Source organism: Saccostrea echinata, unplaced genomic scaffold, assembly GCF_033153115.1.
Source record: "Saccostrea echinata isolate AGI-Se365-2 ecotype Australia unplaced genomic scaffold, CSIRO_AGI_Sech_v1 ptg000036l, whole genome shotgun sequence".
Taxonomy (NCBI): Eukaryota; Metazoa; Mollusca; class Bivalvia; order Ostreida; family Ostreidae; genus Saccostrea; species Saccostrea echinata.
In genome coordinates, this window is record NW_026889785.1 from 3,792,866 (window position 1) to 3,819,706 (window position 26,841).

Below are 26,841 nucleotides of genomic sequence, written 5' to 3' on the forward strand. Positions count from 1 at the left end.
CTCAGACTTATCTTTTTAGTTTTGTCTCAAATCTGAGTTTTTTCTCAAATCTGAGATTTTTCTCAAATCTGAGATTTTTTTCAAACATGCGTGCCACCAACGTTTTTTCCGACTCAGCTGAGAAAAAAATCTGAGATTTCTCAGAAAATCTTGAAATTGGAACATAGTAACCTCAAATAAATTCTCACGTGAAATCACTCACCAAAATGGCAGTCAGACGACATTTGCGGCGCCGACGTCGCCGTCGAAATTCCATTTTAAGAAGAATGAACGACCGTTCTAATCCACTGGAAACTCTTAATGAAGCTGAGGTATTTGAAATGTACCGGTTTGTCCCAGAAACAATTATGTTTATCGTTGGTCTTATTCAAGACCAACTGCTTTATGACAGCCAGCGGAACAACACCCTCACACCCTTGTACCAGGTTTTGGTTGCCCTTCGGTATTTTGCAACGGGGTCATTTTACATCACTCTTGGGGACACTTTGTCTGTATCCAAGAGTACGGCAGGGAGAGCGGTGCGCAGGGTGACAGACCTTCTATGCACACAGGTCAGACAATTCGTTCGACTTCCTGACAGAAATGAATCTATCTGCATTAAATCTGCCTTCCACAAAATTTGCAGGTAAAATAATACACACAGAAGCGTCTGCACATCTTGTTGTTTTCATTTGACCTTAACCCAGTCGTAAAAAAACGAATCCTGAACCCGATTTCATAATATACACCACATATATATAAAACGCATACTTGTATTTTAGAAATCTTTCCACATAGAATTCATTCAATTAATCCTATGTTAGTATATATAATATACAATATATATATTTTCATCCATATGACACATACAAACGAAATATTTTAAGAAAATATTGTTGAGAAAATAGGTTGGTGGATCAAACAACTGCATGCGGTCCATCATTATGTCAAATTTTTCTAGGATCCTTACTTTTGAGGCAATTTATTCTTTTCACCGTAATAAGTAATTGTATAAATGTTTTTTCAAACATTAGCATCAAATGTCTATTACAATTAGCCCCCCCCCCCTTCCCCCTCTTTACAAAAAAAGGGATAGAAATGTTCATATTTTTGATAAAAATTTAATTCTATTTTAGGATTCCCAAGTATTGTTGGATGCGTGGATGGAACCATGATAAAAATTATTGCTCCAGCTGAAAATGAATCTGATTATCTATGCCGTAAAGGTTACTATGCTCTTAATATACAGGTACATGTACTATATATATATATATTATCATTGTCCACACAAGCTATGTCTGACATAATATATACACACAGTTATTATAAAACTGATACACCATAGAATGTGTGGAGGGAACAGGGGGCACCCTCAACTTTTTTCTGAGCATAGTCTCTTATTTTTGTAATAATTTTTCATTTATATGCTGGACAGGTCCCCCTCCCCCCCCCCCTTCAACCTTTATTTGCTGTAAGTTTGAACGCTGGCAAATTCCAGCATTTAAAAAATATACATACCAAGTGAAGCCCCCCCCCCCCTTTCCAATAGAATTTTCGAGTTTAAAAAGGTTTTTTTTAGCTGTCTGATTTTTTGGTGGTTTAATCACCCCCCCCCCCTTTTGAAACTGTAGCTATGGGTCATACAACAAGTCCAGTGCAAGTCAATCATAAATTTATGCAACTTTATCGGTTTGAAATATTTTCATTCATTACATTAATTTAATTTTTCAGATGACATGTGATCCACTATTTAGAGTCCTTGATGTTGTAGCAAGGTGGCCTGGGAGTGTCCATGATGCTCGAATCTTTAGGGAATCGAGCTTGTGCAAAATGATGGAAGAAGGCATGTGAATACATTACAGTCTATAATGTTAAATTTACAGTCTATTTACATGTTGATAGAATTAACATATGCCATATTTTTTTTAAACCTTTGTGTATTGGATACATGCAATTACTACAATTACTTCAAAAATTAAAAACTCACAATTTCAACATAATGTACAAATTTAAAACAGTTCATGAATTATTTAATTGTAATGCAATTTAGGACAGCTATCAGGGATTCTCCTTGGGGATTCAGGATACGGCCTAAAACCGTATCTCATGACCCCTTACATGGCAGAGGATGCCCCTGGGAATAGGCGATTTAACACAGCACATTGCAGAACAAGGTTACTCTTTAGATTTGTCTCTTCTAGAGAGCAACAGACTTTACAATTAACCATTTCAATACTAGAAATTTCAAGTTTCAGGTCAGAAAACCATGATACATGAATATTATACCTTCAATTATTTTCATTGTCAGGGTTATCATAGAGCAGACCTTCGGCATTCTTAAAAAAAGATTTTATGCCCTCCACTGTGGCCTTAGAACCAAGCCGGAGAGAGCTTGCAGAATTGTAACAGCATGTACCATCCTTCATAACATCGGCATTGAGCGAAGGGATATTCTTCAAGATGCCGATGTTATGAATGATGTGTGTGCCATGGCTGATGACCTTCAAGTGCAAGATGATGCTGTTGGACGCACTGTGAGGGACCATATCAGAGACACTTACTTCTTATGAAGATGGTAAATCTATTTTCTTAACATTACTTTATTACATTTGAATTTCTAAAGGTATATGGGAATTTTAATGCTACAGGTAAAATACAACAACAGCCAGATTCTGATTTTGATGAGAATATTTAATTGAGTTAATGGTTTAAAAGCTACATCTAACAATCTTTAATACATGTATATACATCATACATTTACATGAGGATCTAATAAGCACAAGTGCTTAGGAACACTTACAACAAGAAGTCCATGGTTCACAACACTCACCCGAGTCACTATGGCCCTACTATTCTCTTTATGATACACCTTGATTGGCCATTGTGGTAACATCCTACTCTTGGGGACCATGATTTGAAACTACATAATTATATATTAAAGATTCACACAAGTTTCAACCCTTCTGGTCCAGAAGTTCCTGAAAAATTTCTAAATTTTTTTTTCAGTATTTCAATTCTAAACTTTGATCACCTTTGGCAACCCCACCCAACCCCAGAGGGTTATGATTTGATTAAATTTGAATCTACACTACCTTAAGATGTTTCCAAAAAATTTCATCTTTACTGGCCCAGTGGTTCCTGAAATGAAGACATTGAATTTTCACTAGTTCTTTAATAATTATCTCCCCTTCAGTCAATGGTTCTTGAGAAGAAATTGAAAATATGAAAAGTTTACTGATGGACAGACAGACAGACAGACAGATGCCAGACAAAATGTGATCAGAAAAACTGACTTGGGCCTTTGGCTCAGGTGAGCTAACATGTAAGGACATAAAAAGAGGAGAATGACAATTCATTAATTTTGTGATAGAGTTAAAACAAGTAAACTATTGTTTTGTCAAAGTATGTAAACGCACATCTGCATGTCATAATGGTAACAGATTAAAACATGTTTGATAAAGATAGTGATAACAATTCTAAGCATTTTTAACCTTTAGCAGGTAGGGATATAAAGTACATTTACAAACCTTGATATCCCTAGTCCCCTTGTATTACTTTTTTTATTGATAGTTTCTGTTGAGCAGACTCTTTTTATCAAGTACAACCATTTCTTTCTGATAATCATTACCTTTGGAAGTCAATAAAAAATTCTCTGAATACTCAAATTAGACCCCATTTGGAAAGACTTTAAAACATATCAACTCCATTGCATTATCTACCACTACTTTACTATGTGACACATTGTAGACAAGAAACAGCTAATGAAAATGACGAGGACTTGATCTTGTTTCCCTTTTAGGAATGAAGCTTATTTTAACCTATGTTATACGATATAACATAACTTGGGGCAGATTTTTAAATAATTTCCCTATATATTTCAATGTAAAAATTGGATTCCCTATTATGGCCCCGCCCTACCCCTGGGGGTCATGATTTTTATAATTTAGAATCTACACTATCCCAGGATGCTTCCACATAAGTTTCAGCTTTTTTGGCCCAGTGGCTCCTGAGAAGATTTTTTAATGACCCCATCCTATTTTTGTCTTTTCTTGATTATCTCCCCCTGTAAGGGGACTTGGCCCTTTATTTTAACAATTTAAACTCCCCTTCACTTAAGGATACTTTGTACCAAGTTTGGTTAAAATTGCCCTGGTGGTTCTTGAGAAGAAGTTGAAAACATGAAAATTTTACAGACGGACGGAGGGACAGACGGACGACGGACAACCGGTGATCAGAAAAGCTCACTTGAGCTTTCAGCTCATGTGAGCTAAAAAGCGTAAACTGCCCCAAGTTATGTTATTTCATATAACATAGGTTAAAATAAGCTTCATTCCTTATATTTTAATTTCAGTGTTGACAATAAGACAATTTTTCCTCCAAAAATGGCTTCAAATTGAGCATATGTTAAAAGTAACTTTAAGTGGAGTAATACGTTTTTGATGTAACTCATTGTGGCATAGGCAACTTATGTTATACGATATAAATGAAATCTTTTATCCAACCAAATGACATGTTACAACAAAAATTAAATTATTCACCTATAGATGCTATATGCCAATTTTTTTTTAAAAATTGGTTCTGCAGTTCTTAAGAAGAAGCTTAAAATGATCAAATGTTGACTGATGACGCATGATGACAGACAAAAACATAAAGCAACTAGAAATATGTCCATAGGACATGAATGCTCAGCCGAGGGTATATTAGTAATGCAACATGTAAATTTGTATTAATGTATGAAATTTGATGAGAATATCTTGAATAGTTTCTTTAAAATTGAAATTGAAATCTAAAAAGTTGGATATAGATGATAAATTCTCACCAAATTATGTTTAAGTGCATAAACTTACATAAATATATCTTAAATGGTTTCTTTAAAATTATGCAAAATGCAAATCTAAGAAAAGTGAGGTCAAGGTCACAGGAAGGTTCAAGGTCAAATGTTTTAGATGCAGTTGAATACTTCTCACAAATACATATCAGCATATTTAAGTTTGATAAAAATATTGAATGGTATCTTGAAAACTGAGGTAAACATTAATTTAAGACAAGAGGCCCAAGGGCCTTAACGGTCACCTGAGTATAATACAACACTAAAGGATCCATGGAAGTATAAAACAAAATTAACTGATGGACGAAGCAATGTTGCCCAATAATTTCAAACACAGGTAATCAAAGATTACGAAGCTCACCTCGACAAATGTTATCTATAAGTAAGGCAAATCTCACATCATATTTTTTGCTAGTTAGTGTACATCCCAAGATCAGTATCCATGCAAGTTTGGTTTGAGTAGGACTTATAGTTACTTGGAAAAAGACCTGCTCCAAAAACTTTAACCTGGTCACTCATCTGGAAAATCTAGGTCAGATCCAGCATCCAAAGCAAGTGTGGTAGTGGCCATCCCTAGATGCATCATCCATGCAAGTTTGGTTCAGGTAGGGCTTATAGTTACTTGGGAGTGGACTTGCTCCTAAAACTTTAACCGGGACGCCGACGTCAGGGGTATAGCATGAGCTCATCACGACTTCGTCGAAGTGAGCTAAAAATCTGGTAAAAATACCCTTGCTTATTGTAATGTGCTAGACCCGATTGATCTCCTTTGGATCATACTTGGTTTTCCCAAGTCTTACAGGGATGATAATGAATGCAAAATATACAAATACAAAGGACACTTGCTTATTGTGTAAGGTATTCAATATATACAGATATTTTTTTTGTCACTTGCCTAGTGCTACAATTCAGTACACACAGACTTCGGTATATACAACGTGGTTATTTGCCACTTGTCACTAATTACAATAAGTCACTCTGGCTCTCTGTGATTCTTTGTTCACTTTGATAAAGTATCAAACAACATCCAGTCTCCTGTCAACCACAACTCCTCTACAAGTGACACTAACTTAGATCACCACAGAGAATACATTCTGTGTACAATTACAACTTTTGCTAAATATATAAATAATCTTTATGCCAATCTTTTATACTGCTTTCCAGGCAAGAATCTGACTTTGAGCATACTTTGCTCATTTAAACCAAACATTCATTTTTATTTTGTTTCTATATATATATAACATTCTTTCTTGTATTCTCATTCAATCAAATAACCTGTTAATTAAATTATAAACAAGGATTTCTTGATTAACAATATTTAGCAAAGGGGAGTAACTCTCATTTGCTTCACATCACAATTGTATACTCTGCCTCCTAGATACCCACAAGCAAAGAAAAGGCACATTTACTTACAATTAAATTTAATACATGTATTTACATTGATATTATTGCATACAGCCTGTTTGCTTAGTACTCAGAGGCAGAGGAGAAGATTTTCAAAGCATTAATGCATTTTGCTAATTAATCAATAGAACCCCACCCAAGCTCAAGAACACCTGACCCAGGGGCCATGAAATTCAAAATTTTGGAAGGAGGAATCCTTTCTCATCATAACTATGTATTTAGTTTGTTTAATTAATACCAAGGGGCAGAGGAGAAGATTTTCAAAGCATTAATTTATTTTCATATATAATAAATTAGCCCCCCACCCCACCACACATGGAACCCCTGACCAAGGGGCCATGAAATTCACAATTTTGGAACAGGCACTCTTGCTCATCATAACTATGTACTTAGTTCATCAGCTCAATACCCAGGAGCAGAAAAGATTTTCAAAGCATTAATTTATTTTCAGTACACTGTATATAGAAAAAAATCCCCCCCCCCCCACATGGAACCCCTCACCCAGAGGGGCCATGAAATTCACAATTTCAGAAGAGACACTCTTGCTCATCATAACTATGTACTTAATTCATCGGCTTAATACCCAGGAGCAGAGGAGAAGATTTTCAAAGAATTAATGCATTTTCACTATATAATCATTAGAGCCCCGCCCTAGCACCAGAACCTCTGACCCTGGGGCCATGAAATTCACAAGTTTGGAAGAGGCACTCTTGCTCATCATAACTATGTACTTAATTCATCGGCTTAATACCCAGGAGCAGAGGAGAAGATTTTCAAAGAATTCTTGCATTTTCACTATATGATCATTAGTGCCCCACCCTAACACCAGAACCCCTGACCCAGGGGGAATTGAAATTCACAATTTTGGAACAGGCACTCTTGCTAATAACTATGTACATTGTACTTAATTCATCGGCTTAATACCCAGGAGCAGAGGAGAAGATTTTCAAAGAATTAATGCATTTTCACTATATATTCATTAGAGCCCCACCCTAACACCAGAACCCCTGACCCAGGGGCCATGAAATTCACAATTTTGGAACAGGCACTCTTGCTAATCATAACTATGTACATTGTACTTAATTCATCGGCTTAATACCCAGGAGCAGAGGAGAAGATTTTCAAAGAATTCTTGCATTTTCACTATATATTCATTAGAGCCCCACCCTAACACCAGAACCCCTGACCCAGGGGCCATGAAATTCACAATTTTGGAAGAGGCACTCTTGCTCATCATAACTATGTACATTGTACTTAATTCATCGGCTTAATACCCAGGAGCAGAGGAGAAGATTTTCAAAGAATTCTTGCATTTTCACTATATATTCATTAGAGCTCCACCCTAACACCAGAACCCCTGACCCAGGGGCCATGAAATTCACAATTTTGGAAGAGGCACTCTTGCTCATCATAACTATGTACTTAATTCATCGGCTTAATACCCAGGAGCAGAGGAGAAGATTTTCAAAGAATTAATGCATTTTCACTATATATTCATTAGAGCCCCACCCTAACACCAGAACCCCTGACCCAGGGGCCATGAAATTCACAATTTTGAAAGAGGCACCCTTGCTCATCATAACTATGTACTTAATTCATCGGCTTAATACCCAGGGGCAGAGGAGAAGACTTTTAAAGAATTAATGCATTTTCACTATATGATCATTAGAACCCCGCCCTAGCACCAGAACCCCTGACCCTGGGGCCATGAATTTTACAATTTTGGTAGAGGGCTCAATGTTTATTACAATCATGCCAACAGTTTGACTGCTTGATGTCCAGGAGTAAAGAAGAAGATTTTTAAAGATTGCATTAATTTTGGTGGTTTTAGCCCCACCCCTCAGGCCCCAGGGGGACAGGGGCCATGAATTTCACAATTTTTACTCCCCTTCACCCATAGATGCTATATGCCAAAATTGGTTGAAATTGGTTCAGTGGTTCCAGAGAAGAAGCTAAAAATGTTCAAAAGTTTACGACCGATTGACGACGAACGACGTACGATGAACGACGACAGACAAAAACAGATAGCAATAGGTCACCTGAGTGACTCAGGTGACCTAAAAAGTGAGGTCAAGGTCAAAGGAAAGGTAAAGGTAAAAAAATATTGATGCTGTTGAATAGCTCTCATCAGTATGTATCAGCATATTAAGTTTGACAAAAAAATCGTGGATAGTTTCTTTGTAACTGAGCTTTGAACAGAGCTAAATGCAAAGCGTGACGAAAAGACAGACGGAAGGACAGAAGACGGACATGACAAACACTATATGCCCCGGCCATATTCATGGCGGGGCATAAAAAGGCTTCTGAGTAACTTGGGTGACCTAAAAATTTTATATGGTAACTACAATATTTCATCATGCAGCACCAGAAATGCATTTATATCCCTACACTACTGATTAACCATTAACAAACTTTTAAATTTCATTACTTTTTAACATTTGAGCTACAACCTCTGGATTTGAATTAACCAATATTTGAAATTTTAAATCATAATAAGATTTCTGTGATTGGATAAGCTGTCTTTCATCTTTGATCTTCTTGATTTCTTCTTGTAATTTATCATTTTCAAGACAGAGGTTCCTTTCTTCCAAATCCTGAATTGTCATTCTCCTCTTTGATGACTTACCAGAATCTGATAAAACAAGAAAACTACTGAAAATGATAGAATTCTTTCTCTTTTTAATCTGAACATACAGGACCTTGAGGTCTCAAATTCACATCTTATCACTCCAGTTTTAAATATAATTGCTCAAGTTCACAAAAAGATAGAAATAGGTCACCTTAGTGACTCAGTTGACTAAATAATTAACAATAGCAATTTTATTGTTCCAAATCAACAGCAACTATTTCTCAAGGGACAATAAACTTGCTTTTGTTCTCTTTGTCAGTAAATAGGTGTAAACTATTCAACATGAGATGACCAATGGCACTATGTAAGAAAGATTCTATGGAAGTCAACTGACTTGAAACTTAACTTGATTTTAAGTCATCAATATGAAGAAATAAATCATAAATCAGCTTATTACTTTTTGCATAGCATTAAATAATCCAGAAAACTAAATATGACAGAATGACAACAGAAATGGGTTTTGTTATATTTTTAAAAATTGTGTCCTATATAATTCTATACTAAAAAAAAGTCTAACATCTCCTGTGTTTTACTGAGCGGGCATAACAAATCGATGTTTAACCGCAGAGTGAGATGTTTGACCTGTCGATGAGATGTTGAACCTCTGACGTCACAGAGAGGGCAGGGTCAGCTATATCTTATTTGCAATTGTTGGAGTTCGACAGAACTGCAGTGCGAGTAAACGAAATTTACATCATGATATTTCAAAATAACAAGAGGCCCATGGGTCACATCACTCACCTGTGCACTGTGGCTAGAAAATAGCTAAAATCAGTTCAGCATTGAAAAGGTTAAGTGGTCATGACCTACCCCTAAAAGGGGGGGGGGGGTATGATTTGAAACAAACTTGAGCTGAATCTACACTAACTATGGATGCTTATATATTTCTTTGACTAACTGTGGCTTTTTTCCTATCCGTTTGAATTTTCATCATTGCGCCACCCTAGCCCCGGGGTCAGGATTTGAACAAAGTTGAATTGACACTATCTGAGGATGATTCGACATGAGTTTCATCTTTCCTTGCCCAGTGGTTCTTGAGAAGAAGATTTTTCAAAGATGCCATTAATTTTTCACTAATTTGTAATCATCTCCCTTTGGAAGAGGGTGTGGCCCTTCATCTGAACAAACTTGAATCCCCTTCACCCACGGATACTTTGTGGCATGTTTGGATGAAACTGGTCCAGTGTTTCTTGGGAAGAAGTTGAAAATGTAAAGTGTTTACAGACAGACAGACGGACGCTGGACAAAATGTGAACAGAAAAGCACACTTGAGCCTTCAGCTCAGGTGAGCTAAAAAGTAAAAGGTACAACATAACATTTACTGACTGTGTTCTCAGGCAAAATGGGTTTTGTTGGCCTCTCGAATCAAACTGTTTGCCTCAGGCAACAGTTTGGTTCTTGGATCTGACAAAACGCATGTTACCCTCGAACCCAGTGAACAAATGTATAATACTGTATATCTGGCCATTTTTTGGTAGGGGCATAAAAATTATGTGAATACTGAGATAGCACACAGAATAGATATTACGCAACTACCATAAGGGCCATTGCTTTTTTATTATCAAACATTTATAGTACCTCTGACATCTTTTTTCTTTTCAGGCATATCTGAGGAGGTGGAAGGCTGGGTTGGCAACAGATCTATTAAACAAACATTGTAAATTAGAGATCGTTCAGACTTAGTTTTGATTATGATGTAAATGCAGAATGAACTTGTGTAGCAACTTTTGTGATTTTTTTTATGATTTTTGGGGATTATATAGATTTTGCCCTGTTTGTCGGTTTGTTTAGCTGTATGTTTGTCTGTCTGTCTGTTGTCAGCTTTAACTTAGTCCATAACTATTGCGCTGTCAAGGGTAAGGCTTTAATATTTGACATGAGTGTTCATTATGACAAGACCTTTCCATTGGTACAGAAATTTTTGATCATGTGACCTCAACTGTGACCTTTGACCTACATTTGAAGAACTTTAACATTGGCCATAACTATTGCACTGTACTCTACGTCCAAATCCAGAAATGTGTTACCATTGGGGGCATAGTGTTTCACAAACACATCTTGTTTTTCCTATTAAAATTGAAATAATGTCTTGCAGTTAACATATTGGCAATTTCATATTCAATTACCTTCCCTAATGTCTACTATCTGATATTTTATGTATAGTAAAGTATGGTAAATGATTGTTTCAACAACACTGCTCGTTGACTAAATCTAATGCACAAGTTAAAAATCTTTTAAAGTTACATTCATGTACATGCAGTTGCCACAAATTTGAATTTGCTGAAAACTGTGACTTAATACATTTACTAATCATAATACAGAGATACATTGCAAAGGTGTTGTTTGTCAGTTACTTTTAATTATTAAAAGTGTTAAGTGTCTATTACCAGCTGTATCTATCCCTCCAGATATACCTTCCAATGAAGGTCTACCCTCCAAGTTATCCAAGATGGATTTTTCTGCAGGAGATGGACTTGGGGGCTTTGGACCACCACCTGTCTTAGGCCTCTTCATCTCTGACAACTTTCCTTTGGCTAAAATTATTTTACAGTTTAATGATATTTTTTAATAGACAATTGTTATATTGAATACATATACAGAATACATGCTTTAAAAGTGTTTAAAAAAATGTTTACTTTACTATAAATGTGAACAAAGAACATATTGAATTCAATTTCTTCTTGATACATTGTGCACCACAAACTTTTTAAGCACTTGCCCAGTCGGTCTAGTAATGGCAAAAATTTTACTAGCTTGAATCCCTTTTTATATGGAGGGTAATCCTGTTAAAAAATCCAGACATGCAAGTTTGTAAATCCAAACTTGCAATTGTATCAGATTTATAGTCTACATATGTAAGTAGGTAATTCCAACATCCTAGCATGAAGTTTCCGAACATACAACTGTGTTGACTTCGAGTTTATACTGTGAATGTGTGTATTTTTGAATGTAAACTTTGTTTACCGGAATCTATATTGCCAAGCTCTGAATAAAATACTAAGGCAATTCTACAAATGTAAAGTCTACATGACTGTCAAATGATTACCCTCCAATATTTTTATCAGTACTAGCCTGATACATATAACTGTAGATTTAATCTGAAGGCTCAAATTTATTTTCAAAAATCAAATTTCTACTATCCTTAATTGTTCTGTCATTTCATTGTCACATGACATAACAGCATTTATGCAGTTATTTGATCCTGGAATGTAAGTGTTTTTGTTTTAATTTAAAACATGAATGCAGTCCGGTGCACCATAATCGTACATTATATGATATAGAAATGGAAAATTTGGCTAAATATTTAGCCTAAGTCCAATCACCTTTGTGCCAACCTACATTTACTAGCCCGTCTAAATTTTTACTAGTGTTTGGGAATAATGAAAGTGCTTTTTGTGCACACTGCAGAGAAAATTAGAAAAAAATTTTACATCATCATAAGATAGTTTATATGTGTACTTAAAATAATTCCTTGAAAAAATTTACAAGTGCAGGGTTTGACACTAAGGCACGTCCGACCGACCCAGTCTGGTAAATGAGTGGTCCGGTCGTGTAAAATGTTCGTGATCTAGACCGACTGGTCGTGTGGATGAAATAAAGTTAACCCTCATTTCAGTCTTTCAAATAAATATTCTAATTTTTAATCTTATTTGTCTGATTGTAAACACAGCCATCACTCTGTAGAAGAAAATTTTCCCGCAGACACAATTGCTATTTTTAATTCGGCTGTAATCGAAACTAGCTTCGTTCAGTGTAAATTGGAATGAATAGTTATTGATGTATAATATGTAACAGGGGTATCACTATGGAAGTATATAACACAACACTCCTGTCAGGGTTCATCAGATTTATTGCACAGTGGAGTGATTATATATATTGTGTTGTATTGTGTAAGCCCTGTAAATATCATAAAACAACAATAAATATAATGTAAATAATTATCACACACAATGTTCATGATTTTACATGTACATGAAGATAATAATTAGATTATCATCATTTATAATATTTACACTGTCATCAAAGGGAGATAACTCTTGAATATATAAATCTTTACATATTAATTACTCCCATAATATTCATAAAAAATATATTCCAGATTAAAAACATATAAATCTAAATCTCACCATTCTATGGGAATAGGCTTTCCCACAAATTGTTAATATAGAAGTATCTACATGAATGGTGATCTGTAATTTAATACAATTTATTTAAAAATATTATCCCTTTAAAAATATATCAATTGCTCACTTTGAACAATATAATCAAATATACCTTTGATCATCATAAAAACATATAATCTGATTAACATCAAATTACTTCTGTTAAATACTTAATATTGATCTTGTAATCAATAATAAATATACATCATAAAATAACTTTCTTTCAAATTCATTCATTCACTTTAGTAAGTGCAAATGGAAATGGCTTTTGCATACTATAGGATGAACATTTAAAATATGAAATAATATTAGTAACTTACCAGAAATGGAAATCTGTCCAAAGTCAAGAATGTCTTTTTTTAATATATATATAGTCTGGTCAAATCAACCTCTGAACAAAGAATACTCAGAATAAAGCGGGAAAACTCCAACCCAGTCAATAAAACCAATAGAATCAGACCTTTCAAATTAATAACCAATAAAAACCAAAATAACAATAACCACTTCCAAAACACCTGACCAATGCCCTTAGGTAATATATAAGTATGTACAGGTAAGGGAGAACTAAGGGGTGGATCTAGGTTTTGAATAACAAATTTAAATAAAAGTTAAAAAATATATTCTGGCAAGTTCTGTTACTTTATTTTAAACAAATCCAACACTATTACAATCTCCCCCCGGTCGCGTAATGACGTCCACGTCATTCAAATGGGAAACTATAATCCTGAAATATAAAGCATAAAAATACATAATATACAATTAAAACATTATTTAGATGATGCAGACACAAGATTTAACAAGGCTAACTGGCAAACACTGGAGTCAACACTCTCTAAAGTTCCTTGTTCCATCAAACTCTTGATAAAATTGGCTCTCTGTAACCAGTCTGGCTGTGTCTGGCTCATCATCACAAAGTCCTTTGTCCAAGGTGGTTTACTTTTGTTTCTAGTTGATCTCCTTGGTGCTGGTACTGGTACTTGGGTATCTTGTGTAGAAGGCTCCTGTTGAACAGTATCATTAGCATTTGAGGGCATATCATCATCAACATCTTCATCATCAACATCATTATGCTCTTCATCCTCTTCAGCATGATTCCCAGGCTCATCCTGGTGGAGAGCGTCCTCCCCTGAAGTCATAACCGAAGCTTCCTCAGCCAAGGAATAGTCGTCACCATCTTGACTGGGGATGTCTTGATATGAATTTTCTGACTGCATTATAGGGTAACCTATAAAAGAAAATTCGCTATCTGAATCTGAATGGGTACCATCATTAGAACTTGTTTCTTTTGATACTTCTCTTTTTGTTGCCTTCCTTCTACATCTTGGTGGTTTTGATGGAGGAGGTGTATACTTCTGTAATTTAGAACCTATTGGAAGCAATAAATTTCTATGTAGAACTTTACATCTTCCTTCACCGTCCTCTCGTCGAACTTTGTAAACAGGTATGTCTTTATTAGATTGAGCAACGACTACATAAGGCTCATCTTCCCACTTGTCAGCAATCTTATGCTTTCCATCGTATGATACAATTTTCACCAATACTCTGTCTCCGACCTGTACAGTAGCCGCTCTTGCCCTTAAGTTGTAGTTTTCCTTCTGCCTTTGTTGGGAATGCTTGATTGCTGTATTAGCTAGTTTATATGCATCTTGTAGTCGTTCTTTTAATCTGTTAATGTATTTAGTATTGCATTTTTCTTCATCTTGCTGCTGTGGAAATCCAAAGATGATATCAACTGGTAATTTAGGCTCTCTCCCAAACATTAAGTAAAATGGCGAGAATCCTGTTGAATCATTTGTTGTGGCATTGTATGCGTGAACCAAGGAATTGATGTGACTTTTCCAATCAGGCTTTTGGGAGTTTTCTAAAGTTCTCAGCATGGAAAGAAGAGTTCTGTTAAAGCGTTCTGTTATACCATTACCCATCGGATGGTAGGGGGTTGTTCTTGATTTGGAAATTCCTAAAAGAGTACATAATTCTTTAATGATGTTGCTGCAGAAATTTGTTTCTTGATCCGAATGTAGTTTTTCTGGAATTCCGTAATGTAAAATGAAATGATTGAAGATAGCTTCAGCAGTTGTTTTGGCTATCTGATTTCTAGTTGGTATTGCCACAGCGAAATGGGTAAAATGGTCTGTAATGACTAAGATGTTTTGTACTCCTCCCTTTGCTGGTTCTAATGTTAGGAAATCCATGCATACAAGTTCCAGTGGCTGGGAAGTTTGGATGTTAACTAATTCAGCTCTCTGGTCACTTGTCTTAGTCTTTATACATCTTTCACAGCAATCAATCCAATCGATGATATCTTTCTGCATCTTTGGCCAATAAAATCGTCGTCGCACTAATGAAATAGTCTTGTCTCTGCCCAAATGTCCCATCTTATTGTGCAGGTGATGTAATACAGTTGGAATGGTTGACATGGGAATGACAGATTGATGGATGGTGCTATCTTCTGTTTTCACTTCTCTCAATAGGATGTTTTCTTTGACTTTGAATTTGGAAAAATTCCTGTAGAAAATTAAGTCATTTTCAGTGTTCAAAGAATCTCTATCTGGTCTGGTTCCTAATTCCACTTGGGTTTTCCAGAAAGAAACAGTAGGGTCTTTATCTTGAATAGCTGATATGTCCAAATGATCTGCTATTTCTAAACTTGGCTGCATAAGCTGGCAAATAGCATCATCTATGGCTAAAGTCTCTGCATATGGCTGTCCAATTTGGCATATAGCTTTAATAGAGTCGTTGTCAATGGTTTCTGTGTTGTCGAGTCTGGAAAGTCTATCCGCATCTGTGTTTGATTTTCCCGGTCTGTATAAAATTTTGAAGTTGAAGGAGGCCAAAGCAGAAATCCAACGATGTCCAGTAGAATCTAATTTTGCAGTACTAAGAACATAGGTAAGTGGGTTGTTGTCAGTGTAGACAGTAAATTCCTTTCCTTGTAGATAGTCGGAAAATTTTTCAGTAATCGCCCACTTCAATGCCAAAAATTCAAGCTTGTGAGTTGGATAGTTCTTCTCAGACTTGCTCAATCCTCTGCTTGCGTATGCAATGACTCTATCTTTTCCTTCCTGTTCTTGATATAATACTGCACCAAGACCTGTCTGGCAAGCATCCGTGTGTAACTTAAATGGTTTGGTGAAATCTGGATAACCTAGAACAGATGGTGAAGTAAGCTCGTCCTTAAGTAAAGTAAAAGCCTTCTGTTGTTCTTGTTCCCATTTCCATTTTGGGTCTGGTTTCTGCTTTCCTCTAGACTTCTTTCCAAAAGCCATAATGTCAATTAATGGTCTGGCAATTTTTGCAAAGTCCTGTATAAATTTACGGTAATAACCCGCAAAGCCTAAAAATTGCCTAACTTCTTCTGCATTTGTTGGAACTGGCCAGTTTTTGACTTTCAACAACTTGTCTGGGTCTGGCTCAACCCCATCTTCAGACACGATGTGTCCGACATATCTAACTTTCTTCTTGAAGAGTGAACACTTCTTGGGAGAAAGTTTAAGCCCATATTCTCTGATACGCTGGAATACTTGCTGCAATCTGTTAATATGTTCCCTGAAAGATTTTGAAAAAATAATCAAGTCGTCTAAATATATAAAACAAATTTTAAGATGTAAATCACCTAAGCATTGCTCTTGTAGACGTTGGTAAGTTGCAGGTGCGTTAGCTAAGCCAAAACTCATTTTATTAAACTCATAAAATCCAAGAGGGCCCACAGTAAATGCAGTTCGTTCTTTATGCCGCTCTTCGATTTCTATTTGGTGGTATCCTGATTTCATATCGAGAACACTGAAATAGGTGTTTCCTGATAGTGAGTCCAGTATCTCCTCAATTCTGGGCAAGGCATAGTTGTCTTTTACAGTTCTGGAGTTCAACTGTCGATACTCTATGCAGAGTCGTAGAGATCCATCACTCTTCCTGACCAGTACGACATTGGAGGAGAAAGGTGAGTGTGAAGGTCTAATAATTCCTGCTGCCAACAACTCTTTAATATGTGACCGGACTTCATCTATCATAGCAGGTGGAATTCGTCGATACTTTTGCTTAAATGGTGTTGAGTCAGCAAGTTCAATTCTGTGTTTCACTTTGTCTGTTGTTCCAATATCTGTGGCACCTGTTGAAAATATATCCTGGTATGACTCCACTAATTCTCTGAATGCTTGCTGTTCTTCATCTGATATATCCTCTGGCAAGTGAATTTTGGATATAATGTCTTCTAATTCTGGTGACACTGATGAAGATTCACTCGATGTTGGTCCTGTATCCTGTATTTCTACAGGCTGAATCTCACAAATGATGCTCTTTGGTGAAACTGAGATGGTTCTAGTTGTGACGTTGTTGATGGTTACTGGCATTATCTGATGATCCTCAAACAGATAAGGATGGAGAGTTGCCTCAATGTCAACATCACTTGGAATACAGGATTTGTTAGATTCATGCATCATAACAATACATCTGTGGTAAGGAATCTTCTTGTCAATGTACCCATTAATGGTAATGTTGCTGTTTGGAGGAATGATCACTCTGGATGTCTCTGCACTTTTCACTAAGCCTAGTGAATACCCATTCCTACTTAATTCCTTCTCTCTAATAGCAATACAGCGGAAGGCTAAGTACCAGGGTGTCGTTAAAGCTGCTTCTTGAAGAAATCTGGATCCATATTCCTCCTTTGTGACATCTATAAGACTCTGGATTATGTTGGTTCCAATAAGCACAGGAACATGCATATTGTAGTTGCTATTTGGAACAACAAGGAATAAACAATCCTGGAGTCTGTCCAATGTTGGAATACCAAATGGTGTTAAGTTGACACACACATAACCACTATATGGCATCAGTTGTCCATCAGCACATTCTATATTAATAGCCTCTTCAATGGGATGTAACTCTACATCTTGAAGGTATTGATCATAAAATGACTGGCTTATGGTAGATACAGTAGCACCAGTATCTAGAAGAGCGGTACAATGAATGTCGTTGATGGCAACTGTAATCTCATTTGGTTTTCCTATAATTTCCGTTCTGGAACTCTTGGTCCTCGAGCCAACTCCTCGTCCCCAGGGGTTGACTTGTTGTAGTTTAAAGTCTGGCGTCTGTGATCCACCATTACCCTGCATCCGATTGCAATGTGTCCAACTTGTCCACATCTATAGCAAGTAGGTGGTTCCTTCCTCCTATATCTCTGAGGTTCCTGCACATCATCATGTGTGACCTGAGGCGGAGGTATCCTAGGATTCTGTTTGTATCCTCCTCTATAAACTCTATCTTGTCTACCTCTTTGATAGGATGGTCTAGGTGCACTGAATGTTTGTGGTAATCGTCTGTTGTAAGTGTACTGACGATCCTTAAATCCTCGCATTGCAGTGGTCAGTTGATTAATCTTTGCCTCAAGATCATCGAGTCTATCAGTAGAGTGTTCAGCAGGTGTTGCAGCTTTTGCAGTCGCTGATTTCTTCTCTTTGATTTGAGGTTGATGCTCCATCTCTACTTTCCTCACTGCTGATCTGAGCTCATCAAAGTTGAGAGTTTTGTCAAAGAGATGACCACAAATATCTTTCAGTGATGGCCTTAATCCTTTGAAGAACATTGTCCGTAGCATCTCATTGGACTGTGACTGTGCAATAAGTCCTTTCTGTATGGCTTTGCTTAAAATGTCCTCTAATCTGCAACTCCATCTTGCACATTCCTCATCATCTTTTTGTCTAGCACTATAGAACTCGGACAGTATGTCCTCTTTCTCAGCTACAGTACCATAGATGCTATCTAGTTTCTTGATGATACTTTGAGTAGATGCCCCTGGTCCAAGATGCACTATCACACGACTCACTTCTCCCTTCAACGAACGTCTAATGGCATGATGGATAGTGTCTGGATGATATGATTCATTGATGAGACATTCTACTTCATACTTCCAAACATCATAAGTAACATCACTCTTACTATCTCCTGAGAAAGTCGATATCCGTGGGAACGGAGTGTAAGGCATAGGTTTCCCAGAAGATGGTGGAGGTTGAGCTGTGTTACTGGAAGCTGTTGTGCTTGGAGATTCAGTTGTCTCTGTAGGTTCTTCCTTAATAAATGTAGAGGTCATCCAGTCTATGAAGTCCTGTGGAGTATCAGCCTTAGGCTTCAACTTCATTGCCCTCCAGGCAATAAGCATGTTCTTCACCTCCTCCTTTGTCATCGCAGCTTCTTCAGACATGATTGTTGAATAATTGTATGGTAACACAAATAATAGTACACAATATTTACAATGCTGCAGAATAATACACAATATTTAAAATAAAGCAACTGTTTGTACCTGTAATTTATCTCATGGTGACATAAAATTGCAAATAATTCCAGGAGGGTAGTTCAGAATGAACTAATAATCTTTGGGAAAGTATAAACAATGTCAAAATATAAATAGAAAATGAAAGTAGGATGCACTTCCGCTAAGTGTTGCACTTCCGGTCAATAAATGCACTCAAAATATTTTATCTTATGGCTGAAACACCAAATGCTATTTACAACCTGCAATAAAGATAACTTTTAACTCTTTGCACTGTAATAAGCAAGTTTGGTAAGCGTGAATCAATTCAAAAACAAATCAAAAGTATCAACGAATCAATACTGAAAACAAACAGATAATTTTGTCAATATCATATGAACTTACTTGTCGATCAAAATCAGCTGATTTTATGTTGAAGAAATGAAGTGCAAATAATCAAATAAACACAAGGTTTTAAGCAGAAATATTTACCTGAGACGTAGGAATCTTTGAGATAACAACACAAGAACACAAAAACTGAATGCAAAGATTGTTGTTAAAGTTTTAAAACAAAATTTAAGTGCTGAAAACAAAAAAATCAAGAATTACCGAATCACGTTTTGTAAACTTCCGGTTTATGAATGAAACGGATTTCGAGCTCGAACGGAATTCGCAAAACAAAACCGAACTCGACTGAAATGCGGATATGAAACCGAACCCGATCTAAATTGATACGAATGAAATTATACAAACTCTGCTGTAAAAAATAAATAATATGTACAATGCAAAGGTAATGGGATTTGGGTAATAGGGTGTTTGGGGTAAACTTCCAGACAATTACAAAATCACTGATAACACTGAAGCAACAATGACCTCACAAAATATCACGACAAACTCAGATCAACTGACTTGAATACGACCAATACAACTAGTAAATTCAACGGTTGCAGTCTTACTGTCTCGTCTGTAAAATGTCAGATGAAAGAAATAGCAATTAACCACTAATTCACACTGGGAATGGAATGAGGGAAATATGTGCACTGGTAATTACACAACTTACCCATGCTCTCACTCTCACTGTAGTTCTTCTTACATCTTAAAGTTCTAATACCAATATGTGCACAACAAAAAAAATACTAACAAACCCAGTTATGACGGACAGAACAGACAGACAATGATCAAGTTTGATCTATAAAAATATTACTAGCTAGCTAAATGTAGGCTATTCAAAAAAATTTACACCACTGATCGATCGTGAATATTAATTTCTTTACAAAGAAAAAAATATATATACAAAATCAACTCTAACGGTGCACCAAGTTAAATCTACAGTTTATAAACATGCATGTAACTCACCAGCTGGTAAAGATAAATATCACAGATTAAATTATTGCATGCAGTCTCAAATGCACTACACCGGTGTCACTGATGATCCTTCAGAATGTCACTTGTTAGGCACGGATCAAAGTTTGTAACTTGGGTGGATAAACACAGTCATCACAGGTAAGTTCATGCGTCACTGACGGCCTGACGATCTCCATGGACCCGTAAACGTACCACACACCATACACTCGTCTCCAGTCTGCACCCAAAGCCACTGTGCCCCACGTAGGGCGCCAAAATGTAACAGGGGTATCACTATGGAAGTATATAACACAACACTCCTGTCAGGGTTCATCAGATTTATTGCACAGTGTAGTGATTATATATATTGTGTTGTATTGTGTAAGCCCTGTAAATATCATAAAACAACAATAAATATAATGTAAATAATTATCACACACAATGTTCATTATTTTACATGTACATGAAGATAATAATTAGATTATCATCATTTATAATATTTACACTGTCATCAAAGGGAGATAACTCTTGAATATATAAATCTTTACATATTAATTACTCCCATAATATTCATAAAAAATATATTCAAGATTAAAAACATATAAATCTAAATCTCACCATTCTATGGGAATAGGCTTTCCCACAAATTGTTAATATAGAAGTATCTACATGAATGGTGATCTGTAATTTAATACAATTTATTTAAAAATATTATCCCTTTAAAAATATATCAATTGCTCACTTTGAACAATATCATCAAATATATCTTTGATCATCATAAAAACATATAATCTGATTAACATCAAATTACTTCTGTTAAATACTTAATATTGATCTTGTAATCAATAATAAATATACATCATAAAATAACTTTCTTTCAAATTCATTCATTCACTTTAGTAAGTGCAAATGGAAATGGCTTTTGCATACTATAGGATGAACATTTAAAATATGAAATAATATTAGTAACTTACCAGAAATGGAAATCTGTCCAAAGTCAAGAATGTCTTTTTTTAATATATATATAGTCTGGTCAAATCAACCTCTGAACAAAGAATACTCAGAATAAAGCGGGAAAACTCCAACCCAGTCAATAAAACCAATAGAATCAGACCTTTCAAATTAATAACCAATAAAAACCAAAAATAACAATAACCACTTCCAAAACACCTGACCAATGCCCTTAGGTAATATATAAGTATGTACAGGTAAGGGAGAACTAAGGGGTGGATCTAGGTTTTGAATAACAAATTTAAATAAAAGTTAAAAAATATATTCTGGCAAGTTCTGTTACTTTATTTTAAACAAATCCAACACTATTACAAATATGTATAATATATTCTTTAATTTATTTATATATAGGGTAATTATTTTATTAAAGTTTGTTGAGTGTTCTGTAAGGCTTATAATATTTGCATGTCCTGCTTATCCCGACTCAATGGCCTGCGTCCTATGGAACAGTCTGTCGAAATATATCTTAACAGGTGCAAGAGACGATATCTTTATTAAAGTATGCTTTCCAATTTTTTTCCCCATAATAATTAGCAGGTTATAAAAAGTAAAATTTCAAGTTTGGTCAGGGCTAGTGATTTTATGGTCAGGGCTAGTAAAAATTATGGGAAGTAGCCCGACTGGTCTAGTGCTCATAAAAGTTAATGTCAAACCCTGATGTGCTTCTGACTTTTTAATTTATATTAATTGTGTTCCTACTCTATCCTGAAAGATGTACATGATGTAAGCAAGAAAGTAAAGTTAGAAGTAAAAACCTCTCTGCTTCAAATTGCTGTACTGTTTTGGGGCTTCTACCCCAGTCCTTGAGTTTCCTGAACCACTACCTCTGAAAATCGAACCAAAAAAAAATGTTATGGTTTTTATGTCTCTGAAATCAAAGACAAAGCATAATGATGTGCTAACTTACTATAAAACTGTACAAAAAGATTAAACATAAATTATAATGGTAATTCTTTGCATACTCCTTAGAGAGAATTTTCAATGATCATAAAAATGATAAATGTGAGGGCCTGTCTCGAGACACAGTTAGATTATTCTAACTTACATACTCCTTGAATTATTATCAGAATTTTAGGATTTATGAAAGTCATGAGTACATGCTTCCTACATCAAGACAAATCTTACCAATCTCACAGATAGTCATGAATTAATTAAGCATTGAATCATTATGTTTTGAAAGTTAGTCTCATAACTGCAACTGCACAGTGTGTGCAAACAAATTGAGTAATGCTTCAATGCTTATATTTACATTCTTTGCCTTGACAGTGAAATTTTATGTAATTTATACTTCAAAATCCTTGTATTATCCTTCAGGTAAGTTACAATTAATGGAAGAGTGCAACAGCTTCTATTAAATGTGTGAGTGAATTTTGATTTTCGCTTATGATGTTGCACTTCCAAGGCATTCAACGGGTATCGGGTGGTTACGTTCCGATTCTGTGTTCGACCCGCGTGGTTACGACCCAAGTGGTTTCGACCTACTCTAGATAGATATATATCCCTACATGTCAGTACCTGAGTACAGGGGTACACACTGTGCGGTAAACAAATGGATATTCGGTAGCTGTATATTGCATGGCTTCAGAAATGTAAGTGTCGTTGTTTCCTTATGTGTAGTCAGATGGCTTCCTAACATTTTTTTTCTACTATCGCGGAGCATGGATGTTATAATTTGATTTAGTAATGAATTATATTTGAACAGTTTTCCATAAAAATTAATCAAATACTGCTTCAAATGTACCGTCATCACATATGCACTGTAGACGAAAAAATAAAATGTAAAACTTTTGAAAGTGTTAATTAATTTCGTTCCGAAGCAAATAATTGTTAATTAAAAGCAAATAATTGTTAATTAATTGCTTTGGAACGAAACCACTCGGGTCGAACATGGATTGGTGTCGAAACCACGCGGGTCGAACAAGTAATCGGAACGTAACCACCCGCATTCATTCAACGTTTGCGACATCAAAATAAAATGCATACTTTAACCTTTTGACCCAGCCCACTTTCCATGTCATATAGTGCTTTGAAAGCTGTAGCTTACCACATACCTTATAAGCAAAATACATGTAAAATGTAAATATAAAAGATTAACATTGATTTTTTAAATGTGGTAATTAGTTTATAATTCTGAACATGTGAATGTGTCAGAGTCAGAGCTCACAGTCACAATTATTGAGCTTTAAACATATCATTACTATTATTTTATTTTTCTTCCTTTCAAGTTAATTTGTATGAAAGTTGTGTGTACTACTATCATCATCACTGATATTAGTTCAAAAATTAGAAATAAATACATTACTTACCTACTTACTTACTACCTTCAATTCAGTGACCTTAGGAATGAAAAAAGGACATTCTTTTTTTCAATTTATACAGTCTTGGCTGTATGTAACTAATATCTAAAACACTCGGCGTAAAATGGAAACATAATACTATAGATATATAATTATTTAACACCACTTGGAGGTAAAGTGGGATATTACTAAGGGCAACATGGCGATGAAAAACAGTGAAAAATTTCAATTTGCTCAAACTTGTGGCATTTCAGGCACATTTTACCTGCTATCTTTTCTTTGATAATCATATCGTGGGTACTTATTTGTAATTGTTCGTATATACGTCTATTAAAATAGGCTATATATCAACTTATCTGTTTTAAGTTCCACTTCCAGAAGATCGTGCAGTCTGCAATCGCCATTTTGTTGCTATTTTTACTCTAGAGATCATGTGACTCGTCCGAAGATGAATTACCCATTCACTGCCTCCGCCACATCAGCCCACGCCTTTTCTTTGGCTGCTTTCCCCCCGAATCCGCCCTTAAATTTTCCGAACAGTACCCCCTCCATCGCATGTATTTCTTCAACCAGAATCTTTTTCTCCAGCTCAGTCCAATTCGGTCTTTTTTTCAAGAGAGAGGCGGGTGCGGATCCAGTTGAACAGTTATAATTGTTATTAGCGATTTCCATAGCTATCTCGTAGTCTGATGCCATGTTTGATAATATTGCAGACGGTCTCTACATGTGACGTCATTGATTGTTACGATATCAATATGTAAATATACATGCTATCTTATATTTCGTAATAAAACAAATGAAAACAATAAAGTGAAAGTAGAATTTATTATGTTCATGGCCGCTTACAACTTTAAAAACAATTTGAGATTTTTCTCAAATCTCAGCTCACGTGAGACGAATCTCAGAAATGTTGGTGGCACGGTGTTTTAGGAAAATCTCAGGTGAGGCATAAATCTAAGATTTGAGGTTGAGATTTGAGCTGAGATTTTTATATGTTGGTGGCCCCGAAGCCTGGTGCTAACTCGCTTTTCCAGGTCTTCATATTTTTTAGGGTGTTCCTGTCTGTAATAAAAGAACGAACGAAACATAAAGTATCTAAACGAACGAACATACCAAGACCTACTCTCCTAAATAAAAGAAAAAAAATAAGATTGATTTATTCAAGTCTACCAACAAGCGTGAATCTGTTTCAAACTAGAAATCTGACCAGTCAGCAAGGGCCCCGCCGAGGGGTAGAAATCACAGGCACTTGTTTCGGTAATAAATTTTTAACCCATAGTATAGTAATAACACAAGGTATCTAACTCCGAATTACACGGAGTACCCCCCTCCCCCAGAATCGCACTCATTTACACTTTCAGAGGAAATACACTGACAAACTGTTTATACCTATGTTTTCTACGATAATTTATCTACACAACCATATATGGCATGCTTGTCTTTATTTTCTTTAGTCTCCGTAAACAGCGTCAAAACTCTGCTCGCCATGTGGAAAAGTCGAATTTAACCATGAAATGGTATGTGCTAATCCCGCACAGAGAACAAAATTAAAAAATGAGTGGGTTTAAAAATTCAATTCCAGTGTTTAAATATTGCATGAGTAAGTAGAACTTGTTTACGTCTGATTTTCCCTGAAAACATTACAATGTTTATCCGATGTAATTCTAGAAACAGATTTTTAGCCAATCAAAATCTCTGTGCGGGATTAGCACATACCATTTCATGGTTGAATTCGACTTTTCCACAAGGCGAGCAGAGTTTTGACGCTGTTTACGGAGACTAAAGAAAATAAAGACAAGCATGCCATATATGGTTGTGTAGATAAATTATCCTAGAAAACATAGGTATAAACAGTTCGTCAGTGTATTTCCTCTGAAAGTGTAAATGAGTGCGATTCTGGGGGAGGGGGGTACTCCGTGTAATTCGGAGTTAGATACCTTGTGTTATTACTATACTATGGGTTAAAAATTTATTACCGAAACAAGTGCCTGTGGTAGAAATATAAGGGTGTAGATTACGGGATGAGAATTTTACTTGATTACAAAAAATTTAAAAATATATAAAGAAGAATAAGCAACAGCAACTGCTAAATATTCCTTCAGCCTGTAAATAGTATCCTTGTATTTACATAAGGCAGTAAAAACATCATATCTATAATAACTCAATTAAATGTATATTTCAAGAAGAATGAAGCATGTGTTTTCTAAAATGCCAGTCTTCAGTGAATGCAAATATCACCCAGGCTTGACCTTAACTTCAAAACAAACATCAGTAACTGTTGCAGACAAAGGTGTTAATTAATCTTAAAGTGACAGAAACACAACCCTCTAAACTTTTCTGGGACCAGCAAGATAATTAATCCCAGGGGATTAATTATACTGCTCTCTCAACCTTTTCTTCTAAATTTACAACAAGAACTTTTTCAGCAATGATAGAATGAGGTTATTATCTGATTACCTCTTAAAATAAATAGTATTCTTGAATTTACATAAGGCAGAAAAAAGAAAAAAAAAAGAAAATAATTATAAAAAAGATATCTTTATCTATATCTTGTTTTTAGAATTCAATAAAATCATAAATAACTCATTGTGTATTTTACCAAAATAAAGTATGAACATAATTCAAATCCACATATCAGAGAATGTAAACATCATTCAGAATTGACCTTAACTTCAAAACAAACTTCATTTGCAGACAGAGGTGTTAATTAATCTCAATGTGACAGATAAAGATAAATGCTTTGGATTTTCTTGAAGAGAAAAGTTAATTAATCCCAAGAGACTCATTGCAGCCTTTCATAGTTTACAATAGGAACATTCTCAGCAGTTATCTCTCTTTGCTGATTCACTCTTATATAAAGTTAAGGAATCTACCCCACCACCCCAGCTCCAAACCGGATGACATAGAGAACCAAACTTAGCATCAAAATATGTCTTACTGCCTAT

General features: G+C 35.5%; 2 protein-coding genes across 2 annotated transcripts; one reads left to right on the forward strand and one right to left on the reverse strand.

Moving 5' to 3' along the window:
* Positions 1–206: 206 nt before the first annotated feature.
* Positions 207–2,549, forward strand: LOC133199856 (putative nuclease HARBI1). Its single transcript, XM_061335678.1, has 5 exons — positions 207–551; positions 1,112–1,228; positions 1,711–1,822; positions 2,030–2,153; positions 2,288–2,549. The coding sequence occupies exons 1-5, from the start codon at positions 207–209 to the stop codon at positions 2,547–2,549; spliced, it is 960 nt and encodes a 319-aa protein (XP_061191662.1).
* A 6,069-nt stretch (positions 2,550–8,618) lies between these two features.
* Positions 8,619–24,592, reverse strand: LOC133199858 (uncharacterized). The gene is made up of 5 exons (XM_061335679.1): positions 24,354–24,592; positions 22,355–22,425; positions 11,228–11,374; positions 10,419–10,481; positions 8,619–8,843 (listed from the first exon to the last, which is right to left on the reverse strand). The coding sequence occupies exons 1-5, from the start codon at positions 24,590–24,592 to the stop codon at positions 8,626–8,628; spliced, it is 738 nt and encodes a 245-aa protein (XP_061191663.1). The 3' UTR covers positions 8,619–8,625.
* Positions 24,593–26,841: the final 2,249 nt, after the last annotated feature.